The sequence below is a fragment of the Pipistrellus hanaki genome, assembly GCF_964339955.1.
Source record: "Pipistrellus hanaki genome assembly, chromosome: X".
Lineage (NCBI taxonomy): Eukaryota > Metazoa > Chordata > Mammalia > Chiroptera > Vespertilionidae > Pipistrellus > Pipistrellus hanaki.
The window spans coordinates 65,086,227-65,112,458 of NC_140524.1; the positions used below are offsets into that span (position 1 = coordinate 65,086,227).

The 26,232-nt window shown below is 39.7% G+C and overlaps 1 protein-coding gene across 3 annotated transcripts in view; it reads left to right on the forward strand.

The window, feature by feature from the left end:
* The window catches only part of ZDHHC15 (zDHHC palmitoyltransferase 15), a gene marked incomplete at its 5' end in the record, with an annotated part of 235,674 nt that overhangs the window by 15,158 nt on the left and 194,284 nt on the right, over positions 1–26,232 (forward strand). For 2 of the 3 annotated variants that reach the window (XR_014793696.1, XM_084869722.1), the window contains one exon: positions 18,081–18,107. The exons of the other annotated variant lie outside the window; for it this stretch is intronic. Coding sequence is in view for 1 of the 2 variants with exons in the window: in XM_084869722.1 (XP_084725848.1) it covers positions 18,081–18,107 (27 nt within the window). The remainder of the gene's footprint in view (positions 1–18,080; positions 18,108–26,232) is intronic. 3 annotated transcript variants of the gene reach the window in all.

The following is a 26,232-nucleotide window of genomic DNA, read 5'->3' on the forward strand; positions in this document are numbered from 1 at the left end:
TAGTGGGAGGGAGAAAGAAAGCTCCAGACTGGAGGAACGCCACGAGGAGCAGGAGCCCCTGCCGGACACCGGCCAGCTGGGCGCCAGCAAGGAGCCGGCGACGGGGCCCCCAGTGGGGGGGGTGCCCCTGAGCCTTCGACTGCTGAGCGCTGGCAACGGAGCCAAGGACGGGGGCTGCTTCCTGGGCGGCGCCGACCCCGGCAACAGGCTGGAGCAGCGCGGGAGCCCGCGGAGAACAAACGGGTGCCACAGGCCAACCTGCTGAGCTCCCAGGACAAGGAGGAAGAAACCAAAGAAGTTCTCAATGTGAAGAAATCAAGTGAGAGCAAATGATAGTAAAATTACTTAAGAAAGAATACAAAGAAGATCTTGAAAAATCAAAGACTAAGTCAGAACTCAACGCACCAGCCAACATTGCAACATAAATGCGTTTTGTTGTTTTTTTTAAAAAAAGAAAAAAAAAAGAAGAGAAAAAAGGGACAGAATGTTGGAACAGCGGCGACCAGGCCTAGAGTGGCCAGGCACAAGGCAGTGGCAGCTGGGCCCGGAGCAGCAGTGGCCAGGCCCCAGAACAGCAGCAGCCAGAACAAGAGCATCAACGGCCAGCACTGGAGCAGCCAGACCTGGGGCAGTGGCAGCCAGGCCTGAGGCAGAGGCGGCCAAGCCCAGGGTGGCCAGTCCAGGAACACCCAGACACGGAGTGGCTGGGTCCGGAGAAGCCCGGCCCAGAGCAGCCGGGTTGGGAGCAGCCAGGCCCAGAACAGCAGTAGACAACCACGAAGAATCCAGGCTGGGAGCGGCCAGGCCCGGAGCAGCTGGGTCTGGTGTGGCCAGGCCTGGAGCAGCGGCTGCCAGGCTAGGAGCGGCCAGGCCCGGAGCAGCAGCTGCCAGGCTGGGAGCGGCCAGGCCCGGAGCAGCCGGGTCTGGTGCGGCCAGGCCCGGAGCAGCGGCTGCCAGGCTGGGAGCGGCCAGGCCCGGAGCAGCCGGGTCTGGTGCGGCCAGGCCCGGAGCAGCGGCTGCCAGGCTGGGAGCGGCCAGGCCCGGAGCAGCCGGGTCTGGTGCGGCCAGGCCCGGAGCAGCGGCTGCCAGGCTGGGAGCGGCCAGGCCCAGAGCAGCCGGGTCTGGTGCGGCCAGGCCTGGAGCAGCGGCTGCCAGGCTGGGAGCGGCCAGGCCCGGAGCAGCGGCTGCCAGGCTGGGAGCGGCCAGGCCCGGAGCAGCCGGGTCTGGTGCGGCCAGGCCAGGAGCAGCGGCTGCCAGGCTGGGAGCGGCCAGGCCCGGAGCAGCCGGGTCTGGTGCGGCCAGGCCAGGAGCAGCGGCTGCCAGGCTGGGAGCGGCCAGGCCCGGAGCAGCCGGGTCTGGTGCGGCCAGGCCAGGAGCAGCGGCTGCCAGGCTGGGAGCGGCCAGGCCCGGAGCAGCAGCTGCCAGGCTGGGAGCGGCCAGACCCGGAGCAGCCGGGTCTGGTGCGGCCAGGCCCGGAGCAGCAGCTGCCAGGCTGGGAGCGGCCAGGCCCGGAGCAGCCGGGTCTTGTGCGGCCAGGCCCGGAGCAGCAGCTGCCAGGCTGGGAGCGGCCAGGCCCGGAGCAGCCGGGTCTGGTGCGGCCAGGCCAGGAGCAGCGGCTGCCAGGCTGGGAGCGGCCAGGCCCGGAGCAGCCGGGTCTGGTGCGGCCAGGCCAGGAGCAGCGGCTGCCAGGCTGGGAGCGGCCAGGCCCGGAGCAGCCGGGTCTGGTGCGGCCAGGCCAGGAGCAATGGCTGCCAGGCTGGGAGCAGCCAGGTCCGGAGCAGCGGCTGTCAGGCTGGGAGCGGCCAGGCCCGGAGCGGCCGGGACCGGAGCAACCGGTCCCAGAGCAGCCGGGTCGGGTGCGGCCAGGCCTGTAGCAGCAACAGCCAAGTCCAGAGCAACTAGGTCGGGAGCGGCAGTGACCAGACCCGGAGCAGCTGGTTGTGGAACGAACCAGAGCAACAGAGGCCAGGCCCGGAGCAGCCAGGCCCGAAACAGCTCGCTCCTCGCCTGTACCTGCCCACGGCTGCCTCTCAGACATGGCTGGAAACTTTTGCGGGAACTTGAGGGTCTGCTGAATCAAGTGATGAAGGCTTAGATCTGGATGTGTTGAGTTAGTATAGCGCTGGGGTGTTGATCTGTAAGTGCCTTGGGTGGGGCCTGGATGAGGCTGGTTGACCTATTTGGAAATGTCTTTTGTGTGAAGTGTATCATTGGGCATGTGGAGGTATTATTGATATGAGATAATGCTAAGTAACAGATTTACTATCTGAAAAGGGATTTACTATCGGGGAAAGGGAGGGAGGAAGAGACTGAACATAAACTGTGCACCTATGGATGAGGACAATGGGGGATGGGGAGGGGGCGGAGGGTGGGGTGGGAACCTGGTGGAGGGGGGAAGAAATGAGGAACCTTTGTAATAATATGAACAATAAAGATTGATTAAAAAAAATAAATAAATAAAAAAATAAAATAAAATGAAAAAAAAAAAAAAACAAAAAAAAAAACACAAACAAACAAACTACAATATCCACTAATATTAAGTATGGCTATGATATACAGAAGTAAAAAACAAACAAAAAGAAATTATTTTAAAATATACAAAACAGCAATAACAACACAAGAATAAGCATAACAATTTCACTAAAAAGCATAAAAATTCACTATAATCAACATTCACGCAAACAATGAGAAAAGGATAGAGAGGAGAACAGTTTTTTTTTGTTTTTTTTTAACTAGTTAATATAGTGAAGAGAGTGGTATTTATACATTTGGAGCAGGGGGTTGGAACTTAGGTCTATAAGTATGGTGAAAATTTTAGCAGTGGGTATACAGAAAGAATAGGGGAAAAACTAAAGCCGGAAAGGGATAGGATAAACAGGAGACGAAAAGGGTAAAGGTTAGTAAGAGAGTGATGGTGTAAAGGTCGAGTTGAGATAGGGTTGAACGATGCTATAGTAGAGATTAAAATAGAATGAAGACTAATCCCAATGTAAAATAAAGAGAAAATAAAATGGTGCTGGAGAAAAAAAAGAAGAAAAAGGAAACAAAAAATGCAAAATAGCAGCAGTAATAATGATGATTGAGATTGAAAAATGTAATAATTGAAAAGGTAAAATCAAGAAGGAAAAACGAAAAAAAATTAATTTCTTAAGTAAAAGATCTAAAAAATGAAAATTAAATAAAAGATGTAAAAAATGAAAATAAAATAAAGAATAGTAAAATTAGCATAAAAATATTCAATAGTAGTCATTCACTTCCTCTGTTATTGTATTTGGCTCGCCTGATTCTTGGTCCCGACAGTATTGCAGTTCACAGCCTTCCACTGCACCTCAGTTTTGTAAGGTAGTCCTTAATTTTAAGTAAGCTATATCTTAGTTATTTATGTCCATTTATTTTTGATTAATTAATAGTAAAAAAATGAAAAAAAAGGAAAGGAAAAAGGGGAACAAAAACAAACAAACAAGGCAGTTTGTAATTCAGCCCCTAGGTGGCAGGGTTTTTGGTTTGACTTCCCAGTCTTTTTGGTTGCTCTAGCCTTCTTTCTCTATGGCATTATGTTTTGTCCTGGTAGGCTGCCATGGTTCCAGCTGGCTCCCAGACTATCTCTTCTCGCTCTGATCCCCTGTTTCCAGGAAGGCAATTTCTCCCTGCAGTTTCCCAGGATATGCACAACTGGGCAGTCCTTCCCTAGTACTCTGAAGCAAGGGGGTGAAGGGGATCATGCACCACGGTGTCCAGATGTTTCGCCCTTGGTAGAACAGCCCCTATTCTTAACAATTTGTCCCGTGTCCCTTGGCGTTTTAAAAATTCCCGATTTTTGGGAAGATTACGCCAAACCGAGCACTGGGTCTTGCAGGGCAGGATTCTCTCTGCAGCAGCAGCCTTCTTTAGGCGCAGCTTGTCGCAGGGGCTGCTCGGGTGCGCAGTGGCTACAGTTGCTACTGGTGCAGTGGTGACCCAGAATCCTTGAATCCACATGTTTGCGCCGATTGGGGCGTCACAGCTGCTCGATGGTCTCCTCTGCTGTGGGTTTTCCAGGCCTCAGAGAAGGTCCTCCTTTCCTGGTAAGATGGTGCAGCCTTCCTTCTGAGCCCGTAGCTCCGGGAGAGGTCTCCGCCGCCGCAGTGCTGGCTGCTTGGTCAGGAAATCCTGTCCAGCGGGCCCTTCCTTACCTTCCTTTAGAGTTCCGCTGCCCCTTAGCTGCCTATCAACATTCCCTGAGCGACTTAGACGCTGCTTTTATCTGTTCTGGGACCAGGGTCAGAACAAGTCCGTCTGTTCAGTCGCCATCTTGTCTCTGGGCTCTGCTGGAAGCTTTTTGATGACTGCTTCAATTTCTTCCATAGTTACTGGCCTATTGAACTGTTTGTATTCTTCCTGATTGAGTTTTGGAAGGTTATATTTTTTCTAGGAATATGTCCATTTCCTCCAGGTTGTCCAGTTTGTTGGAATATAGTTGTTCATATTATTTTGAAACGGTCCTTTGTATTTTGGCACCATCTGTTATTTCACTGCTTTCATTCCTGATTTTGTTTATTTGGGTCCTATGCTTTTCTTCTCTGTGAGCCTAGCTAGATATTCATCAATCTTGTTTATCATTTCCAAAAACCAGCTCTTGGTTTTATTGATTTTTTTTTTTTTTTGGTCTCTATGGCATTGATTTATGCTCTGATCTTTATTATTTCCTTCCTTCTGCTCACTGTAGTCTTTTCTTATTGCTCTCTTTCTAATTCTTTGAGTTGTTGAGTTAGATGATTTATTTCCATTTTTTCTTGTTTTTTGAGGTAGGCCTGTAGAGCTATAAACTTTCCTCTCAGGATTGCTTTCATTGTGTCCTATAGTATTTGCATTGTTATGTTTTTATTGTCATTAGTCTCCAGGATGTTTTCAATCTCTTCTTTGATCTCATTTTTAACCCAATAATTGTTTAATAGCATGCTATTCAGCTTCCAAGTGTTTGAATTTTTGGAATATTTTTATTGTAGTTTATTTATAATATTATGCCATTGTGGTCTGAGAAAATGCTTGATAAGATTTCAATCTTTTTGAATTTGGGGAGACTTTGGTTGTGACCGAATATGTGGTCTACTTTTGAAAATGTCCCATGTGCACTTGAGAAGAATGTATATTTCTTGGATTTGGAATGAAATGCTCTGAAGATGTCCATCTGATCTAGTGAGTCATTTATTGTAGAATTGCTGTTTCTTTGCTGCTTTGTTGTCTAGAGGATTTATCCAATGATGTCAGTGGTGTATAGCCCCTTACTATGATTGTATTGTTGTCAATTTCTCCCTTGATACCTTACAGGAGTTTTTTTGTTTTTTGTTTTTTTTTTAAATGCATTTGGGTGCCCCTGCAATGGGTGCATACTTATTTATCAGGGTTATAGCCTCTTTTTATATCGATTCTTTTATTATTTTATAGTGGCTTTTCTTATCTCTTGTCATGGCCTTTACTTTGAGATCTATTTTGTCAGATATAAGTTCTGATACTTCAGATGTTTCTTTTTTCATTTCCATTTGCCTGAAAGATGTTTTTCCATTCATTCTTTCACTTTCAATCTGTATGAGTCTCATTTTCTGGGGTCGATCTCTTGTAGACAGCGTATATATGGGTCATGTTTTTTATTTATTTTTTATTTTTTTATTTTTTTTTACCCATTCTCTCACTTGATGTCTTTTGATTGGAACCTTTGTCCATTTATGTTTTAAGTTATGATTTAAAGGTACTTATTTGTAGCCATATTTATTTTTTGTGTCCTTTCTCATCCACTCAGTTACCCTATGTTTTTTGATTGGGGCATTTAATCCATTTACATTTAAAGTTATTATTGATAGGTATTTGTTTACCGCCATTTTTATTCTTTACCCCTGTGTTACTTCTAGTACTATGTAAAACAGGAGTGGTAAAAGTGGGCATCCTTGTCTTGTCCTTATTCTTAGGGGAAATGGCTATAGTTTTTGCCATTGGTGGCTGTATGTTTGTCATATAATTCATTTATTACGTTGACATATAATTCCTCTCTTTACACTCTGCTGAGATATTTTATCAAGAAAGGGTGTTGGATTTTGTCAAATGCTGTTTCTGCATCAAATGATATGATTTTGTGATTTTTGTCTCTCAGTTTATTTATGTTATGTATCACATTTATTGATTTTGTGAATATTGTACCATCTTTGTATCCCTATAATATATCCTATTTGATCATGGTTTGATTTTTTTCTAATGTATTGCTGATTCTGATTTGCTAGAATTTTTTTGAGGATTTTAGCATCTTTGTTCATCAAGGATATTGGACTGTAGCTCTCTTTTTTTGTGGTGTCTTATCTGGTTTTTGGAGTAGGGTGTGCTGGATTCATATAAAGAGCTTGGATGCGTTCCTTACTCTTGAATTTTCTGCAATAGTCTGAGGAGATAGGTTTTAGTTTTTCTTTGATTGCTTGGTATAACTCCCCTGTAAAGCTGTCTGGACCAGTGCTTTTGTTTGCTGGAAGATTTTTGATTGCTGTTTCAATTTCTTCATTATTTATTGGCCTGTTGAGGTTTTGTGATTCTGTTTGGTTCAGTTTTGGGAGCTTGTATTTTTCTAGGAATAAGTCCATTTCATCTAGGTTGTCCAGTTTGTTGGAATAGAGTTATTCATAGCATTTTTTCATAATTATTTGTATTTTTGTGGGATTGGTTGTTATTTCACCTCTTTAATTTTTTATTTTGTTTATTTGGGTTCTCTCTCTGCTTCTTGTTGAGCCTGGCTAGAGGTTCATTTGTTGATTTTTTTTGTCTCTATGTCATTTATCTACATTCTGATCTTTATTATTTCTTTCCATCTGCTCACTCTGGGCTTTTCTTGTCTCTCTAACTCTTTGAGTTTTAGGGTTAAGTAGTTTATCAGCATTCTTTCTTTTTTTTCTTTTCTTTCTTTCTTTCTTTCTTTCTTTCTTTCTTTCTTTCTTTCTTTCTTTCTTTCTTTCTTTCCTTCCACCCTCCCTCCCTCCCTCCTTTCTTTCTCTCTTTCTCTCTTTCTCTCTCTCTCTTTCTTTCTTTCTTTCTTTCTTTCTTTCTTTCTTTCTTTCTTTCTTTCTTTTCTTTCTTTTCTTTCTTTCTTTCTTTCTTTCTTTCTTTCTTTCTTTCTTTCTTTCTTTCTTTCTTTTCTTTCTTTCTTTCTTTCTTTCTTTCTTTCTTTCTTGCAATAGGCTTGTAGAGCTATGAGCTTCCCTCTCAAGACTGCTTTCACTGTGTCCCATAGATTTTGGATTGTTATGTTTTCATGGATGTTTGTTGCCATGAGGCTTTTTATTTCTTCTTTTATCTCTCTGGTAACCCAATCATTGTTTAATAGCATGCTATTCAGTGCCCAGGTGTTTGACTTTTTTTAATTTTATTGTAGTTCTCTTCTAGTTTTATGCCACTTTGATCTAAGTATATTCTTGATATAGTTTCTATCTTCTTGGATTTGTAGAGACATTTCCTGTGACCCAATATATGGTCCATCTATGAAAATGACCCATGTGCACTTAAGAAGAATGTATATTCTGTGGCTTTGGGGTGAAATGTTCTGAAGATGTCAATTAATTCCATCTGAGCTAGTGAGTCATTTTGGATTGATGTTTCTTTTCTGATTTTTTTGTTTAGATGACTTGTCCAATGGTGATAGTATGGTATTAAAGTCTCCTACTTTGACTGTATTGCTGTCATTCTCTCCCTTGGTATCCTCGAGGACTTTTTAAAAAAATGTATTTTGGTGCTCCTGTATGGGGTGCATATGTGATTACCAGTTATTTATTCTTATTGGAATGCTCCCTTTAGTATTATGAAGTGGCCTTCCTTATCTCTTGTTATGGCCTTTACTTTGAGATCTAATTTGTCAGATATAAGTATTGCTACCCCAGCTTTTTTTTTTCTTTTTTCTTTTTTCTTTTTCTTTTCCATTAGCCTATAAAACCTTTTTCCATCCCTTCACCATCAGTCTGGGTGTGTCTTTTTTTTCTGAGATGGGTTTCCTGTGGACAGCAGATATATGGGTCATGTTTAATCAGTTACCCCATGTTTTTTGATTGGGGCATTCGATCCATTTGCATTTAAATTTATTATTGATAGGTGCTCATTTGTCACCATTTTTATTCTTTACCCTTGTGTTACTTCTTAGCTTCCTATTTCTTCTTGTTACAGCAGACCCTTTAGCATTTCTTGCATTGCTGGTTTGGTGGTAATAAACCCCCTTAGTCATTTTTTGTTTGTGAAGATCCTGATTTTAACCTCAATTTTTATTGATAGCCTTGTTGGGTACATTATTCTTGGATTCAGGCCCTTTCTTTGTATGATTAAAAAAATATTTTATTAATTTTTTACAGAGAGGAAGAGAGCGGGATAGAGAGTTAGAAACATCAATGAGAGAGAATCATCGATTAGCTGCCTCTTGCACACCCCCCACTGGGGATGTCCCTGAAACCAATGTACATGCCCTTGACCAGAATGGAACCTGGGGCCTTTCAGTCCACAGGCCAACACTCTATCCACTGAGCCAAACTGGTTTTGGCATGATTGTTTTTAAAAAAAATGTATTTTATTGATTTTTTTTTGCAGAGAGGAAGGGAGAGGGATAGAAAGTTAGAAACATTGATGAGAGAGAAACATCGACCAGCCGCCTCCTGCACATCCCACACTGGGGATGTGACCGCAACCAAGGTACATGCCCTTGACCGGAATCGAACCTGGGATCTTTCAGTCTGCAGACCAACGCTCTATCCACTGAGCCAAATCGGTTTCGGCTTGGCATGATTTTTTTATATTCCATTCCCTTCTGGCCTGATGCGTTTCTGTTGAGAAATCAGTCACTGGTCTGATTGGGGATCCTTTGTAGTTAACTTTCTGTCTCTCTCTGGCTGCTTTAATGATTCTTTCTTTGTTGGTGCTGTTTGCCAATTCAATTATAATGTGCCTTGGAGTCGTTCCTTTAGGGTTCATTTTGTTTGGGACTCTGTGAGCTTCCTGATTTGTGTGGGTTTTTTCTTCCCTATATCAGGGTAGTTTTCTGTCATTATTTCTTTAACAAGTTTTCTTTTCCTTGCTCAGTTTCCTCTCTTTCTGGAACCTCTATTATGCTGGTGTTGTTTTGTTTTGTGTTGTCCCAATGTTCCCTTAGGCTCTTCTCCTATTTTTTTTTTTTAAATATTTATGTATTTTATTGATTTTTTAGAGAGAGGAAGAGAGAGGGATAGAAAGTTAGAAACATTGATGAGAGAGAATCATTGATCAGCTACTTCTTTTTTTCCTTTTATTTATTTATTTAATTAATTGATTGATTATGGTCTCACATAATTGTCCTTATTCCCCCATTACCATCCCAAACTGCTCCCTAGATATGCCCCCCTTCCCAACCCCGTTTTCCCTGGCCACTGGCTAGGCCCATATGTATGCACACAAGTCCTTTGGTTGATCTCTTCCCCTTACCCCCATCCACCCTTACTTTCCCTCTGAGGTTTGAGAGTCTGATTGCTGGTTCTCTTTCTCTGGGTTTATCTACTGCCTCTTGGACACCCAAAAGTTAGAAACATCGATGAGAGAGAAACATCGACCAGCCGCCTCCTACACACCCCACACTGGGGATGTGCCCGCAACCAAGGTACATGCCCTTGACTTGAATAGAACCTGGGACCTTTCAGTCTGCAGGCCAACACTCTATCCACTGAGCCAAACTGATTTTGGCTCTTCTCCTATTTTTAAAGTTTTTTTTTTTTTTTTCTCCTAGATGCTGCTCTGTTTGGGTATTTTTTCCTACCTTGTCTTCTAGCTCACTAATGTGGTCCTCTGCTTCTTCTACTCTGCTCTTGATGCTTTCTATTGAGTTCTTTATGGCAGCAATGTCATTTTTTATTCCTTCTTGGTTCTTCATTTCCTCTTGGTTCTAATACATATTGTTGAATTTGTCTTCCATTCTTTTCAGCAAATTTATAACCATTTCTTTGAAATCTTTCTCCATTTTGTGTACTTCCGTTTCTAGTGATGCCTCCTTTTCTTTCATATACAGGCTGTTTTTTTGTCTTCCAATGATCTCTCTTCTCTGGAAGTGTGGTTATGTAAATCCCTCTTGCCTTTTCCTAGGTGAAATATGACCTATCCATGAGAAGGTGCAGAGCATGTCTGAGTCCACGTATTCATGCTGCTTGGAATATGTGCTTCTTGGTTTTGCAGCTGTTCCCTCGTTGTTGTGGTTGTAGAGTCCTGGCTTCCCATTTTTAATGGGATTTTTTTTGGTGTTGAGTTTTATGTTTCTTTTAAAATTTGAATATATAGTGCTTGCTTTAGCAGCACATATACTAAAATTGGAATGATACAGAGAAGATTAGCATGGTCCCTGTGCAAGGATGGCATGCAAATTTGTGACGGGTTCCATATTTTTTTGTTGCCTTTAAGTCAACGCAGGAGAAAGAGAACTACATAACCAGACATCCTGAATAGAGAGACCATGGGGAGTCAAAAAAATAGCCTGCAAATGAAAGAAAAGCAGGCATAACCAGAAAAGGAAGTAAACGAGTTAGAGGCAAGCAACCTACCAGAGCAAGAATTCAGAGTAATGATCATAAGATGGCTAAAAAGAGTGGAAGACAAATTTGACAATATGAGTAAGAACCAAGAGGAAATGAAGAACCAAGAGGAAGGTGAACAAAGAAGAAATGAAAAATGATATCGCTACCATGAAGAACTCAATAGAAAGCATCAAGTGTAGACTAGAAGAAGCAGAGGACCGCATCAGTGAGCTATAATAGAAGACAAGATGGAAAAAAATACCCAATTAGAGCAGCTTCTAAAAAAAAAATTAAAAAGTAGGAGGAGACCCTACGGGAGCTTTGGGCCAATACAAAACAAAACAATATTAGAATAATAGGGGTTTCAGAAGGAAAGGAAACTGAGGAAGACATGGAAAACGTATTTCAAGAAATAATGACAGAAAACTTTCCTGAGATAGAGAAGAAAAAACCAACACAAATCCAACATGCTCACAGAGTCCCTAGCAAAATTAATCCCAGAAGACCGACACCAAGGCACATTATAATTAAATTGGCAAACACCACCAACAAAGTAAGAATCTTAAAAGCAGCCAGAGAGAGACAGAAAGTTAAATATAAAGGAACCCCCATCAGACTAGAAACTGATTTCTCAACAGAAACTCATCAGGCCAGAAGAAATGGGATGAAATATACAAAGTCATGCAAAGGAAGGGTCTGAATCCAAGAATACTGTACCCAGCAAGGCTATCAATCAAAATTGAAGGTGTAATCAGGAGCTTCACAGACAAAAAAGACTAAAGGAATTTATCTCCACCAAACCAGCAATGCAAGAAATGCTAAAGGGTCTGTAAAAATAAAGAAATAGGAAGCGAAGAAGGAACACAGGGGTATAGAATAAAAATGGCGTCAAATAAATACCTATCAATAATAACTTTAAATGTAAATGGATTAAATGCTCCAATCAAAAGACATAGGGTAACAGATTGGATAAGAAAACAATACCCATATATCTGCTGTCTACAAGAAACCCATTTCAGAAAAAAACATACAGACTGAGGGTGAAGGGATGGAAAAAGTTATTCCAGGCGAATGGAAATGAAAAAAAAGCTGGGGTAGCAATACTTACATCAGACAAATTAGATATCAAAGTGTAGGACATAGTAAGAGATAATGAAGGCCACTTCATAATATTAAAGGGAGCAATCCAACAAGAAGAAATAACCCTGGTGGACTCAATACAGGAGCACCCAAATACATAAAAAAAAAAAAGTAATAAAAAAACAACAACTGCTGGAGGACATTAAGGGAGAGATTAATAGTGATACAATCATAGTAGGAGATTTTAATTCCTTACTGTTATCTTTGGACAAATCATCTAAACAAAAAGTCAGCAAAGAAACATCAATCCTAAATGATGCACTAGACCAGATGGAATTAATTGACATCTTCAGAACATTTCACCCCAAAGCCACACAATATACATTCTTCTTAAGTGCACATGGGTCATTTTCAAAGATAGACCACATGTTGGAACATAGACAAAGTCTCTTCAAATTCAAGAAGATAGAACTCATATCAAGCATCTTCTCAGATCATAGTGGCATAAAATTGGAAATCAACTACAATAAAAATAATCCAAAGAAATCAAACACATGGAGACTAAACAGCATGCTATTGAACAAGGGCTGGGTTACCAGAGAAATCAAGGAAGAAATTAAAAACTCTGGTCAGGGAGGGAGGGCATGTATGGGAGTGGGGGGGGGGGGCAATGGAAAGATATGTACACATATAATACCTTAATTAAAAAATAAAAAAAGAAGAAAAAATTCATTCCTAGGTATATTAATATTTTTGTTGCAATGGTAAATGGGATTATTGTCATGGTTTATCTTTCTGTGAGGTTATTATTGGTGTGTTAAAAAATCGCCATAGATTTCTGATTGTTAATATTGTATCTTACTACATTGCTGAATCCATTTATTAGTTCTATTAGGTTTTTAATGGAGCCTTTATGGTTTTCTAGGTATAATATCATGTCATCTGTGAATAATTATAATTTTACTTCTTTCCCAATTTGGATGCCTTTTATTTCTTCTTGTCTGATTACTATGGCTAGCACTTCAAGTACTATGTTGAACAGGAGTGGTGAATGTGTCTTGTTCCTGTTCTTAAGGGGAAATGATTTTAGTTTTCCTCCAGTGAATGTGACATTGGTTGTAGGTTTGTCATATGAGGCTTTTATTATGTTGAGGTATGATCCTTTTGTTCCCGCTTTGCTGTGCATTGTGTTTTGTTTTGTTTTTTAAATCAGGAAATGGTGTTAGATTTTGTCAAATGCATTTTCTGCATGAATTGATATGACTACTTAATTTTTATCTCTCAATTTGTTTATATGATGTATCACCTTTATTGATTTGTGGATATTGTACCAGCATTGCATCCCTGGAATAAATCCCATTTGGTCATGATGTATGATTTTTCTAATATAATGCTAGATCCAATTTGCTAGAATTTTGTTGAGGATTTTAGCACCTGTGTACATCAGGGATATTGGCCTGTAATTCTCTTTCTTTATAGTGTTTTCATCTGGTTTTGCCTTGTGATTGATTTAATCTTACCTTAGGACCTAGTATAATTGTATACAGATGTTGGTGAATAAAAACACATAGGCCTCACTTTATACAAATGACATTTTGAACAAAATATATGGATATATAACAATTGGTCAGAAAAAAATTATTGAGAACGGTTGATACAGTACATGGAAAAAGCCCTTGAGGCTGCAATCTATTCCCTACTCTTCTGCTAACTTGACCTATGATCTTGAGGAAATCATTTCATACAACCCTAGTCCATTTTGAAATGACACAGATATATCAGATAATTGCTAAGTTCCCTTTCATTTATTATTATTATTTTTTATTTATTTTTATTAAGGTATTATATGTGTACATATCTTTCCATTGCCCCACCACCACTCCCATACATGCCCTTCCCCCCCTTTTTTTATGGCAGCATATTATTACATTGTGTAGATTTACCACAGTTTTTTATAAAAAATATATTTTTATTGATTTTTTTACAGAGAGGAAGAGAGAGGGATAGAGAGTTAGAAACATCAATGAGAGAGAATCATTGATCAGTTGCCTCTTGTACAACCCCTATTGGGGATGGGCCTGCAACCAAGGCACATGCCCTTGACCGGAATCGAACCCAGGATCTTTCAGTCCACAGGCTGATGCTCTATCCACTGAGCCAAACCGGTTTCGGCTACCATAGTTTTTTTGTTTTCATTTATTTATTTATTTATTTATTTATTTATTAAATTATTATCTGTGTACATATTTTACCATTGCCCGCCCCCCCCCATACATACCCTCCCTCCCCAGAGTTTTGTGTCCATTGGTTGTGCTTATATACATGTATATAAGTCCTTCAGTTGATCTCTTATCTTCCCCAGATCTCCCTCTCCTCCCCGCTGTAATTTGACAGTCTCCTTATTACTTTACTGTCTCTATATCTATCTTTTGGTTCATCAGTTTATAATGTTCTTTGTTATCCATAAGTGAGTGAGGTCATGTGGTGTTTATCTTTCATTGACTGGCTTATTTCACTCAGCATGATGTTCTCCAATTCCATCCAGGTTGCTGCAAATGAGAATTCCTTCTTTTTTATGGCAGCATAGTATTCCATTGTGTAGATATACCATAGTTTTTTGATCTAATCATCTGCTGATGGGCATCTAGGCTGTTTCCAAATCTTAGCTATTGTAAATTGTGCTGCTATGAACATAGGTGTGCATATATTCTTTCTGATTGGTGTTTCTGGTTTCTTAGGATATATTCTTAGGAGTGGGATTACTGGGTCGAATGGGAGTTCCATTTTCAGTTTTTTGAGGAAACTCCATACTGTTCTCCACAGTGGTTGCACCAATCTGCATTCCCACCAGCAGTGCCTAAGGGTTCCTTTTTCTCCGCAATCTTGCCAACACTTGTCGTTTGTTGATTTGTTGATGTTGGCCATTCTGACAGGTGTGAGATGCTACTGCATTGTTGTTTTGATTTGCATCTCTTGGATAATTAGTAACTTTGAGCATGTTTTCATGTGCCTCTTGGTCTTCCTTCTGTCTTCTTTTGGAAATATTCTATTTAGGTCCATTGCCCATTTTTTAATTGGATCATTTGTCTTCCTTTTATTTAGTTGTATAAGCTGTCTGTAGATTAAACCTTTATCAGTGATAACATTTGCAAATATGTTCTCACATACAGTGGGCTTTCTTGTTTTGTGGATGGTTTCTGTTGCTGTAAAAAAGCCTTTTATTTTGATGTAGTTCCATTTGTTTATTTTCTCTTTAGCTTCCATTGCTCTAGGGACAGTATCAGTGAAGAAATTCTTTTGGCATATGTCAGAGATTTTGCTACCTGTGAATGCCTCTAGAATTTTTATTGTTTCCCATCTTATATTTAAGTCCTGTATTCATTTTGAGTTTATTATTGTGTATGGTGTAATTGGTGATCTAGTTTCATTTTTTTGCAAGTGTCTGTCTAATTTTCCCAACACCATTTATTTACTTATTTATTTTTTAAAAATATATTTTATTGAGTTTTCACAGAGAGCAAGGGAAATATAGAGAGATAGAAACGTCGATGAGAGAGAAACACCGACCAGCTGCCTCTTGCACACTCCCTACTGGGGATGAGCCGGTAACTCAGGTATATGCCCTTGACCGTAATCGAACCTGGGACCTTTCAGTCCACAGACCGACGCTCTACCACTGAGCCAAACTGATTTCGGCCCAACATCATTTATTGAACATACTGTCTTGACTCCATTGTATGTTTATATCTCCTTTGTCAAATATTAATTGAGTATAGAGGTTTGGGTCGATATCTGGATTCTCTATTCCATTCCATTGATGCTAAGTTCCCTTTCAATTTTGATATTCTATGATATCTTAGTTCAAATATAATAATCTGCGCTAATAAAGGAGAAAGATGCAAATTGATCGTACCTCCATGAAACCCACCAGCCAATCAGTAGTGAGTATGCAAATTAACATGACAAAGATGGAGGGTTAATTTGCATACATAGGCACTGAGCAACCTGGGTCCCAGGAACATCCTCCTAGCCTGTATGCCCGCATGTAGGCCTTGAGCTGCTGGGGTCATAGAATACCCCCAGTTACTTTGGGCCTCTGGGTGCACGCGCTGAGTGGCTGGTGTTGGGGTGGGAACATCCCCCAGATTACCTTGGTGATGCAGTGGATGTTTTCACCCTGCGACTGCTTGTGTGTATGCCAGAGCCAAGTGGCAGACCGGGTCTATGCCCCAGCCTGGTACATACAACACTGGGCTGCTGGGCTTGGGAGCATGCCCTCCTTTCCCCACCACCAGGCCACAGGTCATGCCCTTAGCCCTGTGGATACAACTCAGGGTGTCATCTGAGCATGAGCTACCAAGGAAACACCTTTTCTTTTCTTTTTTAAAACATATTATTGGTTTTTTACAGAGAAGAAGGGATAGGGATAGACAGTCGGAAATATTGATAAGAAAGAAAAATCCATCAGCTGCCTCCTTCACACTCCTCACTGGGGTGTGCCCCCAATCAAGGTACATGCCCTAAACAGGCATCAAACCTGGGACCCTTCAGCCTGCAGGCCATTGCTCTATCTACTGAGCCAAACCAATTCAATTGTAAACACCTTTCTTCTTTTCTGACAGCTCTTTGCCTAAGCTCCCTGTATGCCGCCACTTTCCATGTTTTTACTAACTTAGGTAATAAGAACCCAAGAAGGTGATCTAGGGCAGGGGTCCTCAAACTTTTTAAAGTGGGGGCCAGATCATGGTCCCTCAGAGAGCTGGAGGGCCGGACTATATGAACTACTAATTCCTACTGTAACACCTTGGCTGCGCTCACTGCCCAAAAAACCTGGCGGGCAGTATCAGACTCCCCTGGGGGCTGCATGTGGCCCGCGGGCCGTAGTTTGAAGACCCCTGATAGGGTTTTTCTACCTTACTCCTGGAGGAAAAAAATGAAGGCCCACTACTGGAGGGGCTAAGAAATGTCATATCCTGCCCTAGACGGTTTGGCTAAGTGGCTAAAGCCTTGGCCTGCTGACAGCAAGGTCTGGGTTCAATTCTGATCAAGGACATTTACCTAGATTACAGGCTCCTCCATGGGTGAAGCCCAGGTCAGGGCTCATTCAGGAGACAACCAATCAAAGTGTCCTCACATTGATGTTTCTCTCTGTCACTCCCTCTCTCATCCACACTCTCTAAAAATCAATGGAAATATATTATCAGGTGAAGAGAAAGGAAGAAAGAAAGAAGAAAGGAAGGAAGGAAGGAAGGAAGGAAGGAAGGAAGGAAGGAAGGAAGGAAGGAAGGAAGGAAGGAAGAAAGAAAGAAAGAGAAAGGTCATATCCTATGAATGATAAATCTTTTTTTAAAAAAATATATATTTTATTTATTTTCCTCAGAGAGGAAGGGAGAGGGATAGAGAGCCAGAAACATTGATGAGAGAGAAACATTGACCAGCTGCCTCCTGCACACCCCCCACTGGGGATGTGCCCGCAACCAATGTACATGCCCCTTGACCGTAATTGAACCTGGGACCTTTCAGTCCGCAGACCGACGCTATATCCACTGAGCCAAACCGGTTTTGGCTGAATGAGAAATCTTAAAAAATGTCTAAAAAAAAAAAAAAAAGTCATTTTGTCATGGTGAAGGGACTGGAGTCCGTGTTGATGAAAACACCTTGGTGGTTGGCAGTGGGCTGCTGCAGTAGGGTGATGGGGCTGGCGCCTTCCCTTGATCAGCTCGGTTACCTCCTGCAGAGGGAGGCCAGACTGCCACTTATGCCTGCTTCCCATGGGGAGCAGGCCTAAGCCGTCAGTAGGACATCCCCTGAGAGCTTCCATTCTGTGAGAGGGGCAGGCTGAGCTGAGGCACCCCTCCCCCTAGTGCACAAATTTTGTGCACCGGGCCCCTAGTAATTAATATTCATTAAGCATTTACCTATTTACCTGTGCCAGATATAATGCTGAACAGTATTTTCACGTGTTAAAACATTTAAATTTCAGATAACCTTATGAGGTAGATACAGTTAGAAAAGTTAAGGATTTTGCATAGGGCCACAAAATAGTGTGACTGAGATTCTCAACCAGATAATTCTACTTCTGAGCTGGCATGAAACCTCAGTATGATGTTACCTCTAAATAGACAATACTTGTATTTGAAGATGTTCTACAATGAATACTTTTTGAAAATGAATAATCATCTAAATTATACATTTTTAAGTTCTTAATTTTGGGGCATTTCTATTTGCTGTTTTATTTTAAACAAGGTTATACCTATACTTGTTGAATGAGTAGAAAATTTTAAATACTCTAAGTTTAAGATAAAAGAAGATAGCAAAGAATGAAATGTAATCTGTACCTTCCTTTATCTTAGCATGCTGATGATTTCCTAAAATAACATTCACAGTCTATCTTAAAAATATTGCTATGGAGAAATGGATAAGAAAAATGTTTTTAAATATTAATAATTTTTATCTTTTTCTGTCTTTTAACAGTCACCGTTTTGAGCCCAGCAGAAAAAGGTAAGAGGGTGTCATGAATTGTATTGGTTAGCACTGTGTTCTTTTTTTCTATCTAAAAGTGAATTAATTACATGAAAGTTTATACCTTGAGCAACTTTCCAGGAATACACTGAGGTAAGTGGAATGTTAAGGATGATGGTTTTCAGGAAGCTTACCAAGAGGTAGAGGAGAGCATATTGTTAGTGGTCTTTGGCCTATAGGACAAAAATTGAAAGTTACCAAGAATTATGATGGAGAAAAGTAAGGATAACCACTCAGTTGGTCAAAGTGACCCTAGGCTCTCTCTTGGTTCATCACTGTTTTCTTAGGTATATTGTCTTTTTGTTCAAATAATCCCCTCTTTAAGGCATGAAGTAAGGGCTCCACAGAGGGCTTCTAAGTCTTTCACCATCACAGTTTCTATATATTTACTATAGGCCTCTCAATTTCTCACTCCCATCTTGAATTTTTTTCTTTTTATTGTTTAAAGTATTATATATATCTTTTCCCTCCAAATGACACCCCCTAGTCACCCCACCATGTAGGCTAGTCCTCACCTATACCAACCCAGTGTCTGTGGCCTTTGGTTATGCAAATATGCATGCATACAAATCCTTTGGTTGATCATTAACCCCCCCATCCATTGCCTTCACTCTGATGTTGGATGATCTGTTCAGTGCTACCTTGTCTCTGGCGCTATTTTTGTTCATCGGTTTATGTTGATCATTATATCCCACACATGAGTGAGATCATGTGATACTTATCTTTCTCTTACGGGCTTATTTCACTTAGCATGATGCTCTCCAGGTTCGTCCATGCTGTTGCAAATGGAAAGAGTTATTTCTTTTTAACAGCGGTGTAGTATTCCATTTTGTACATGTACCACAGTTTTTTAATCCACTCATCAGCTTATGGGCAATTAGGCTGTTTCCAAATCTTAACTATTGTAAATTGTGCTACTATGAGCATAGGGCTGCATATATTCTTTCTGATTGATGTTTCATATTTCTTGGGATATATTCCTGGAAGTAGAACCACCGAGTCAAATGGGAGTTTCATTTTTAATTTTTTGAGAAAATTCCATGCTGTTTTCCACAGTGGCTGCATCAGTCTACATTCCTACTACCAGTGTACCAGGCTTCACTTTTCTCCAAACCTTGCCAACATCTGTCATTTTTTGACTTCTTGATGATAGTCATTATGACAGGTGTGAAGTGGTACTTCATTATTGTGTTTGATTTGCATTTTAGGATGATTAGTGACTTTGAACATGTTTTCATATGTCCCTTAGCCTTCTTTATGTCCAGTTTGGATAAGTGTGTATTTAGGTCTTTTGTCTTTTTTTAAATTGGATTGTTTGAGTTCCCAATAAATTTTAGAGGTTAACCCCTTATCAGATGTATCATTAGCAAATATATTTTCCCATGCAGTGAACTCTCTTGTTATTTTTTTGATGGTTTCTTTTGCTATGCAGAAGCACTTTATTTTTTAAAAATATATCTTATTGATTTTTTACAGAGAGGGAGAGAGAGGAATAGAGAGTTAGAAACATCGATGAGAGAGAATCATCAATCAGCTGTCTCTTGCACACACCCTACTGGGGATGTGCCCGCAATCAAGGTACATGCCTTTGTCCGGAATCGAACCTGGGACCTTTCAGTCTGCAGGTCGACGCTCTATCCACTGAACCAAACCGGTTTCAGCCAGAAGCACTTTATTTTGATGTAGTCCCGTTTGTTTGTTTTCTTCTTAGTTTACATGTCTTAGGAGATGTATCGATAAGCATATTGTTTAGAGAGATGTCTGAGATTTTGGTGTCTATGGAGTTTTCTAAGATTTTTATGGTTTCCCATCTGAAATTTAAGTCTTTTATTCATTTTGACTTTATTTTTATGTATGGTATTAGTTGGTGATGTAGTTTCATTTTTTTTTTTTTTTACATATATCTGACTAAATTTCCCAGCACAGTTTATTGAAGAGACTGTCTTGACTCCATTGATTGCTCTGGCCTCCTTTGTCAAATTTGGATTGACCATAAAAGCTTGGGTCGATTTATGTGTTCTCTGTTCTGTTCCATTGGTGTATATATCTGTTCTTGTGCCAGTATCAGGCTGTTTTGAGAACAGTGGCTTTGGAATATAGCTTGATATCTGGTATTGAGATCCCTCCAACTTTGTTCTTCTTTCTCAATATTGCTACAGCTATTTGGGGGTATTTTTCTCTTTTATATAAATGTTTAGTTTGTTCCACATCTCTGAAATATGCTCTTGGTATTTTTTTTCTTTTTAGTTTTTGGTTTTGTTTTTTAAATTTTATTTTATTGTTTAAAGTATTGCAAATAGTAGTACATATGTCTTCTTTTCCCCCCCATTAACCTCCTCCTGGCCTCCTCTACCGCCATGCACATGACCTCACCCCCCCAACACACACATACAATATGTCTTGTGTCCATTGGTTATGCTTATATGCATGCATACAAATCCTTAGTTGATCATTTACCACTTCCCCAACCTGTCCCTGCCTTCCTGCTATAGTTTGATAGTCGGTTCGATGTTTCTTTGCCTCTGTATCTACTTTTGTTCATCAGTTTATAATGTTCTTTATATTCCAGAAATCAATGAGATCATGTAGTATTTGTTTTTAACTTCCTGGCTTATTTCACTTAGCATAATGCTCTCCAGTTCCATCCATGCTGGTGCAAATGGTAAGAATAACTTATTTTTTGCAGCTGCATAGTATTCCATTGTGTAGATGTACCACAGTCCACTCATCTGATGATGGGTACTTAGGTTGTTTCCAAATCTCAGCTATTATAAATTGTGCTGCTATGAAAATTGGGGTGCATGCATCCTTTCTGATTGGCGTTTCTTTTTCCTTGGGATATATTCCTAAATGTGAGATTACTGGGTCAAATGTCAATTCCATTTTCAGTTTTTTGAGGAAAAGCCATACTGTTTTCCACAGAGGCTGCACCATTCTACATTCCCACCAGCAGTGAAGGAGGATTCCTTTTTCTCCACATCCTCTCCAGCACTTGTTTATTGATTTATTGATGATAGCCTTTCTTGCAGGTGTGAGATGGCACCTCATTTTTGTTCTGACTTGCATCTCTCAGATGATCAGTGACTTTGAGCATGTTTTCATATGTCTCTTGGCCTTCTGTATGTCCTCTTTTCAAAAGTTCTATTTAGGTGTTTTGCCCATTTTTAAAATTTGATTGTTTATCTTCCTTTGGTTAAGTTATATGAGTTCCCTATAAACTTTGGAGATTAAACCTTTATCAGAGATAATATTGGAAAGTATGTTCTCATGCAATGGGCTTTCCTATTGTTTTGTTTATTGTTTCATTACTGTGCAGAAGCTTTTTATTTTGATGTTGTCCCATTTGTTTATTTTCTCCTAGTTTCCATTGCCCTAGGACCATGGTTGGCAAACTGCGGCTCGCGACCACATGTGACTCTTTGGCCCCTGGAGTGTGGCTCTTCCACAAAATACCACAGCCTGGGCGAGTCTATTTTGAAGAAGTGGCATTAAAAGTTTAAGTTTAAAAAAAATTGGCTCTAAAAAGAAATTTCAATCGTTGTAACTGTTAATATTTGGCTCTGTTGACTAATGAGTTTGCCAACCACTGACTTAGGAGCTATATTGGTAAAGATATTGCTACAACAAATGTCTGATATTTTGGTGCCTATGCCTTCTTCTAAGATTTTTATGGTTTCACATCTTAAGTTTAAGTTCTTTATCCATTTTGAGTTTATTTTTGTGTATGGTATAAGTTGGTGGTATAGTTGCAATTTTTTGCAAATATTTGTCCAATTTTCCCAACACCATTTATTGAAGAGACTGCCTTGACTAGGTTGTATGCTCTTGCCTCCTTTGTCAAATATTAATTGAGCATAATGGCTTGTGTCAATTTATGGGTTCTCTGTTATGTTCCATTGGTCTATATGTCTTTTCTTGTGCCAGTACCAGGCAGTTTTGAGAACAGTGGCTTTGTAGTATAGCTTGATATCTGATATTGTGATCCCTCCAATATTGTTCTTCTTTCTCAAGATTGCTGCAGCTATTCGAGGTCTCTTTTTATTACAGATGAATTTTTGGAGAGTTTGTTCTAGGTTTTGGAAGTATGCTGTTGGTATTTTAATAAGGATTGCATTGAATCAATACATTGTTTTGGGTATTTTTGGCATTTTCATGATATTAATTATCCCTATCAACGAACATGGTATATTCTTCCACTTGTCTATGACTTCAATTTATTTTTGCAATGTCATGTAGTTTTCTGAGTACTAGTTTTTACATCATTGGTTAAGTTTATTTATAAATATCTTATTTTTTTATTGTTGCAGTGTTAAATGGGATTGTTTCTTGTTTTCTCTTCCCGAGACTTCATTATTGATGTATAAAAAGACTATAAAATTAAGTGTTTAATTTTGTATCTTTTTCATTGCTGCACTCATTTATTAAATCTAGTAGTTTTTGATGGAGTCTTCAGGTTTTTCTATGTACAATATCATGTCATCTGCGAATAATGACAGTTTCATGTCCTCCTTTCCAACTTGGATGACTTTTATTTCTTCTTGTCTGAACTCTATGGCTAGCACTTTCATTATTATGTCAAACAAGAGTGGTGCAAGTGGGCATTCCTGTCTTATTTCTGTTCTTTGGGGATATGGTTTTACTCTTTACCCATTATGTATGATGTTGGCTATAGTTTTGTCATATAAGCCTTTTATTATTTTGAGGTATAATCTCTTTATTCTGACTTTGTTGAGAGATTGTGTGTGTTTTTTTAATCCAAAAAGTGTGTTATATTTTGTCGAATGCGTTTTCCGCATCAATTAATATGATCATGTGGCTTTTATCTTTCATTTTGCTTACGTGATGTGTCACATTTATTGATATGTGGATATTGTACCATCCTTGACTCCCCGAAATAAATCCCACTTGGTCATGGTGTATCATCTTTCTAATGTAATACCAATTCCAGTTTCCTAGAATTTTGTTGAGGATTTTCACATCTATGTTCATCAGGTATATTGGCCTGGAATTCTCTATCTTTATAGTGTCATCAGATTTTTGGATTAGGGTAATTATAGCTTCATAGAAAGAGCTTGGAAGTGTGCCTTCATCTTGAATTTTTTGGAATAGCCTGAGGAGGATCGGTTTTAGTTCTTTTCTGAATGTTTTGTAAAGCCCCTCTGTAAAGCCATCCGGACCAGGACTTTTATTTGTGGAAGTGTTTTGATTGCTGCTACAATTTCATCATTATTTTTTTCTATTGTTTTTTTTTTATTAAGGTATTATATGTGTATGTATCTAACCATTTCCCCCCCAACACCACACTACCATACATGTCCTCATGCCCCAGTGTTTTGCGTCCATTGGTTATGCTCATATGCATGCATACAAGTCCTTCGATTGATCTCTTATCTCCCCTACCTGTCACTAATCTTCCTGCTGTAATTTGACAGTTTGATGTTTTACTGCCTCTGTATCTATCTTTTTATTCATCAATTTAATAATGTTCTTTATTATCCACAAATGTATGAAATCATGTGGTATTTTTCTTTCATTGACTGTCTTTTTTTCATTTTTTAATTAAGGTATTGTATGTATACATATCTTACCATTGACCCCCTGCCACTCCCATACATGCCCTCACCCCCCAGAGTTTTGTGTCCATTGGTTATGCTTATATGCATGCATACAAGTCCTTCAGTTGATCTCCTATCTCCCGCACATCTCCCTAATATTCCTACTGTAATTTGACAGTCTGTTTGACTGCCTCTGTATCTATCTTTTTGTTCATCAGTTTATAATGTTCTTTATTAACCATAAATTAGTGAGATCATATGGTATTTTTCTTTCATTGACTGGCTTATTTCACTTCGCATAATGTTCTCAAATTCCATCAAGGTTGCTGCAAATGGCAAGAATTCCTTCTTTTTTATGGCAGCATAGTATTCCATTGTGTAGATGTACCACAGTTTCCTGATCCAATCATCTGCTGACGGGCACCTAGGCTGTTTCCAAATCTTAGCTATTGTAAATTGTGCTGCTATGAACATAGAGGCACATATATTCTTTCTAATTGGTGTTTCTAGTTTCTTGGGATATATTCTTAGGAGTGGGATTACTGTGTCAAATGGGACTTAAATTTTTAGGTTTTTTTTTAGGAAACTCCATACTATTCTCCACAGTGGTTGCACCAGCCTGCATTCCCACCAGCAGTGCATAAGGGTTCCTTTTTCTCTGCATCCTCACCAGCATTTGTCGTTCGTTTGTTTCTTGTTGATGATAGCTATTCTGATAGATGTGAGATGATACAGTATTGTCGTTTTGATTTGTATCTCTTGGATAATTAGTAACTTTGAGCATGTTTTCATGTGTCTCTTGGTCTTCCTTCTGTCTTCTTTAAAAAAGATTCTATTTTGGTCTATTGTCCATGTTTTTATTGGATCATTTATCTTCCTTTTATTAAGTGGTATATATTCCCTGTAGATGTTGGAAATTAAACAGTTATCAGTGATAACATTTGAAAGTATGTTCTCCCATACATGGGCTTTCTTGTGGCTTTGTTGATGGTTTATTTTGCTGTGAAAAAGTTTTTTTGTTTTGATGTAGGCTCATTTGTTTATTTTCTCTTTAGCTTCCATTGCTCTAGGAGCAGTATCAGTGAAGAAGTTCTTTTGGCATATGTCTGAGATTTTGCTGCCTGTGGATGCCTCTAGTATTTTTATGGTTTTCTGTCTTCTGTTTAAGTTCTGTACCATTTTGAGTTTGTTTTTGTGTATGGTGTAAGTTGGTGATCTAATTTCAGTTTTTTGCATGTGTCTGCCCAATTTTCCCAACACCAGTTGTTGAAGAGACTGTCTTGACTCCATTGTATGTTTATGCCTCCTTGGTCAAATATTAATTGAGAAGAGTGATTTGGTAGATATCTGGATTCTCTATTCTATTCCATTGGTCTATATGTCTGTTCTTATGCCAGTACCATGCTGTTTTGAGAACAGTGGCTTTGTAATACAGCTTGAAATCTGGTATCAATATTCTGTGGCTACTCAAGGTCTTTTTTATTCCAGATGAATTTTTGGAGAGTTCTTTCTAGGTCTGTGAAATATGCCATTGATATTTTAATAGGGAGTGCATTGAATCTGTAGATTTCTTTCGTAGTATGGATATTTTAATGATGTTGATTCTACCAATTCATTAACATGGTATGCTCTTCCATCTGGGTATGTCTTCCTCTATCTTTTGTTTTTTTCAGTGTTATGTATTTTTCCGCATATAGGTCTTTTACCTCCTTAGTTAAGTTTATTACTAGGTATGTTAATTTTTTTGGTATGATGGTAAATGTGATTGCTTTTTTAGTCTCTCTTTCTGTAAGTTCACTATTGGTGTGTAGAAATGCCATAGATTTCTTTGTGTTAGTTTTGTATCCTGCTACCTTGCCAAAATCATTTATTAAGTCAATTAGTTTTTTAATGGAGTCTTTTGGGTTTTTTATGTACAATATCATATCATCTGCAAATAAGGAAATTTTTACTTCTTCTTTTCCAATTTGGATGCCTTTTATTTCCTCTTCTTGTCTAATTGCAATGGCTAGTACTTCCAGTACTATGTCAAACAGGAGTGGCGAGAGTGGGCATCCCTGTCTTGTTCCTGTTCTTAGAGGGAATGCTTTTAGTTTTTGCCCATTGAGTATGATGTTAGTTGTGGTCATATATAACGCTTATTATGTTGAGGTATGATCCTTGTACTCCCACCATGTTGAGAGTTTTTATCAGGAAAGGGTGTTGTGCCGGGACCTGTTTGGCTCAGTGGATAGAGCGTTGGCCTGCGGACTGAAAGGTCTCGGGTTCGATTCCGGTCAGGGGCATGTACCTTGGTTGCGGGCACATCCCCAGTAGGGGGTGTGCAAGAGGCAGCTGGTCAATGATTCTCTCTCATCGATGTTTCTAATTCTCTATCCCTCTCTCTTCCTCCCTGTGAAAAATCAATAAAATATATTAAAAAAAAGAAAAAAGGAAAAAAAAAAAGAAAGGGTGTTGTAATTCGTCAAATGCTTTTTCTTCATCAATTGATATGACTGTATGATTTTTATCTCTTAATTAGTTTATGTGATGTATCACATTTATTGATT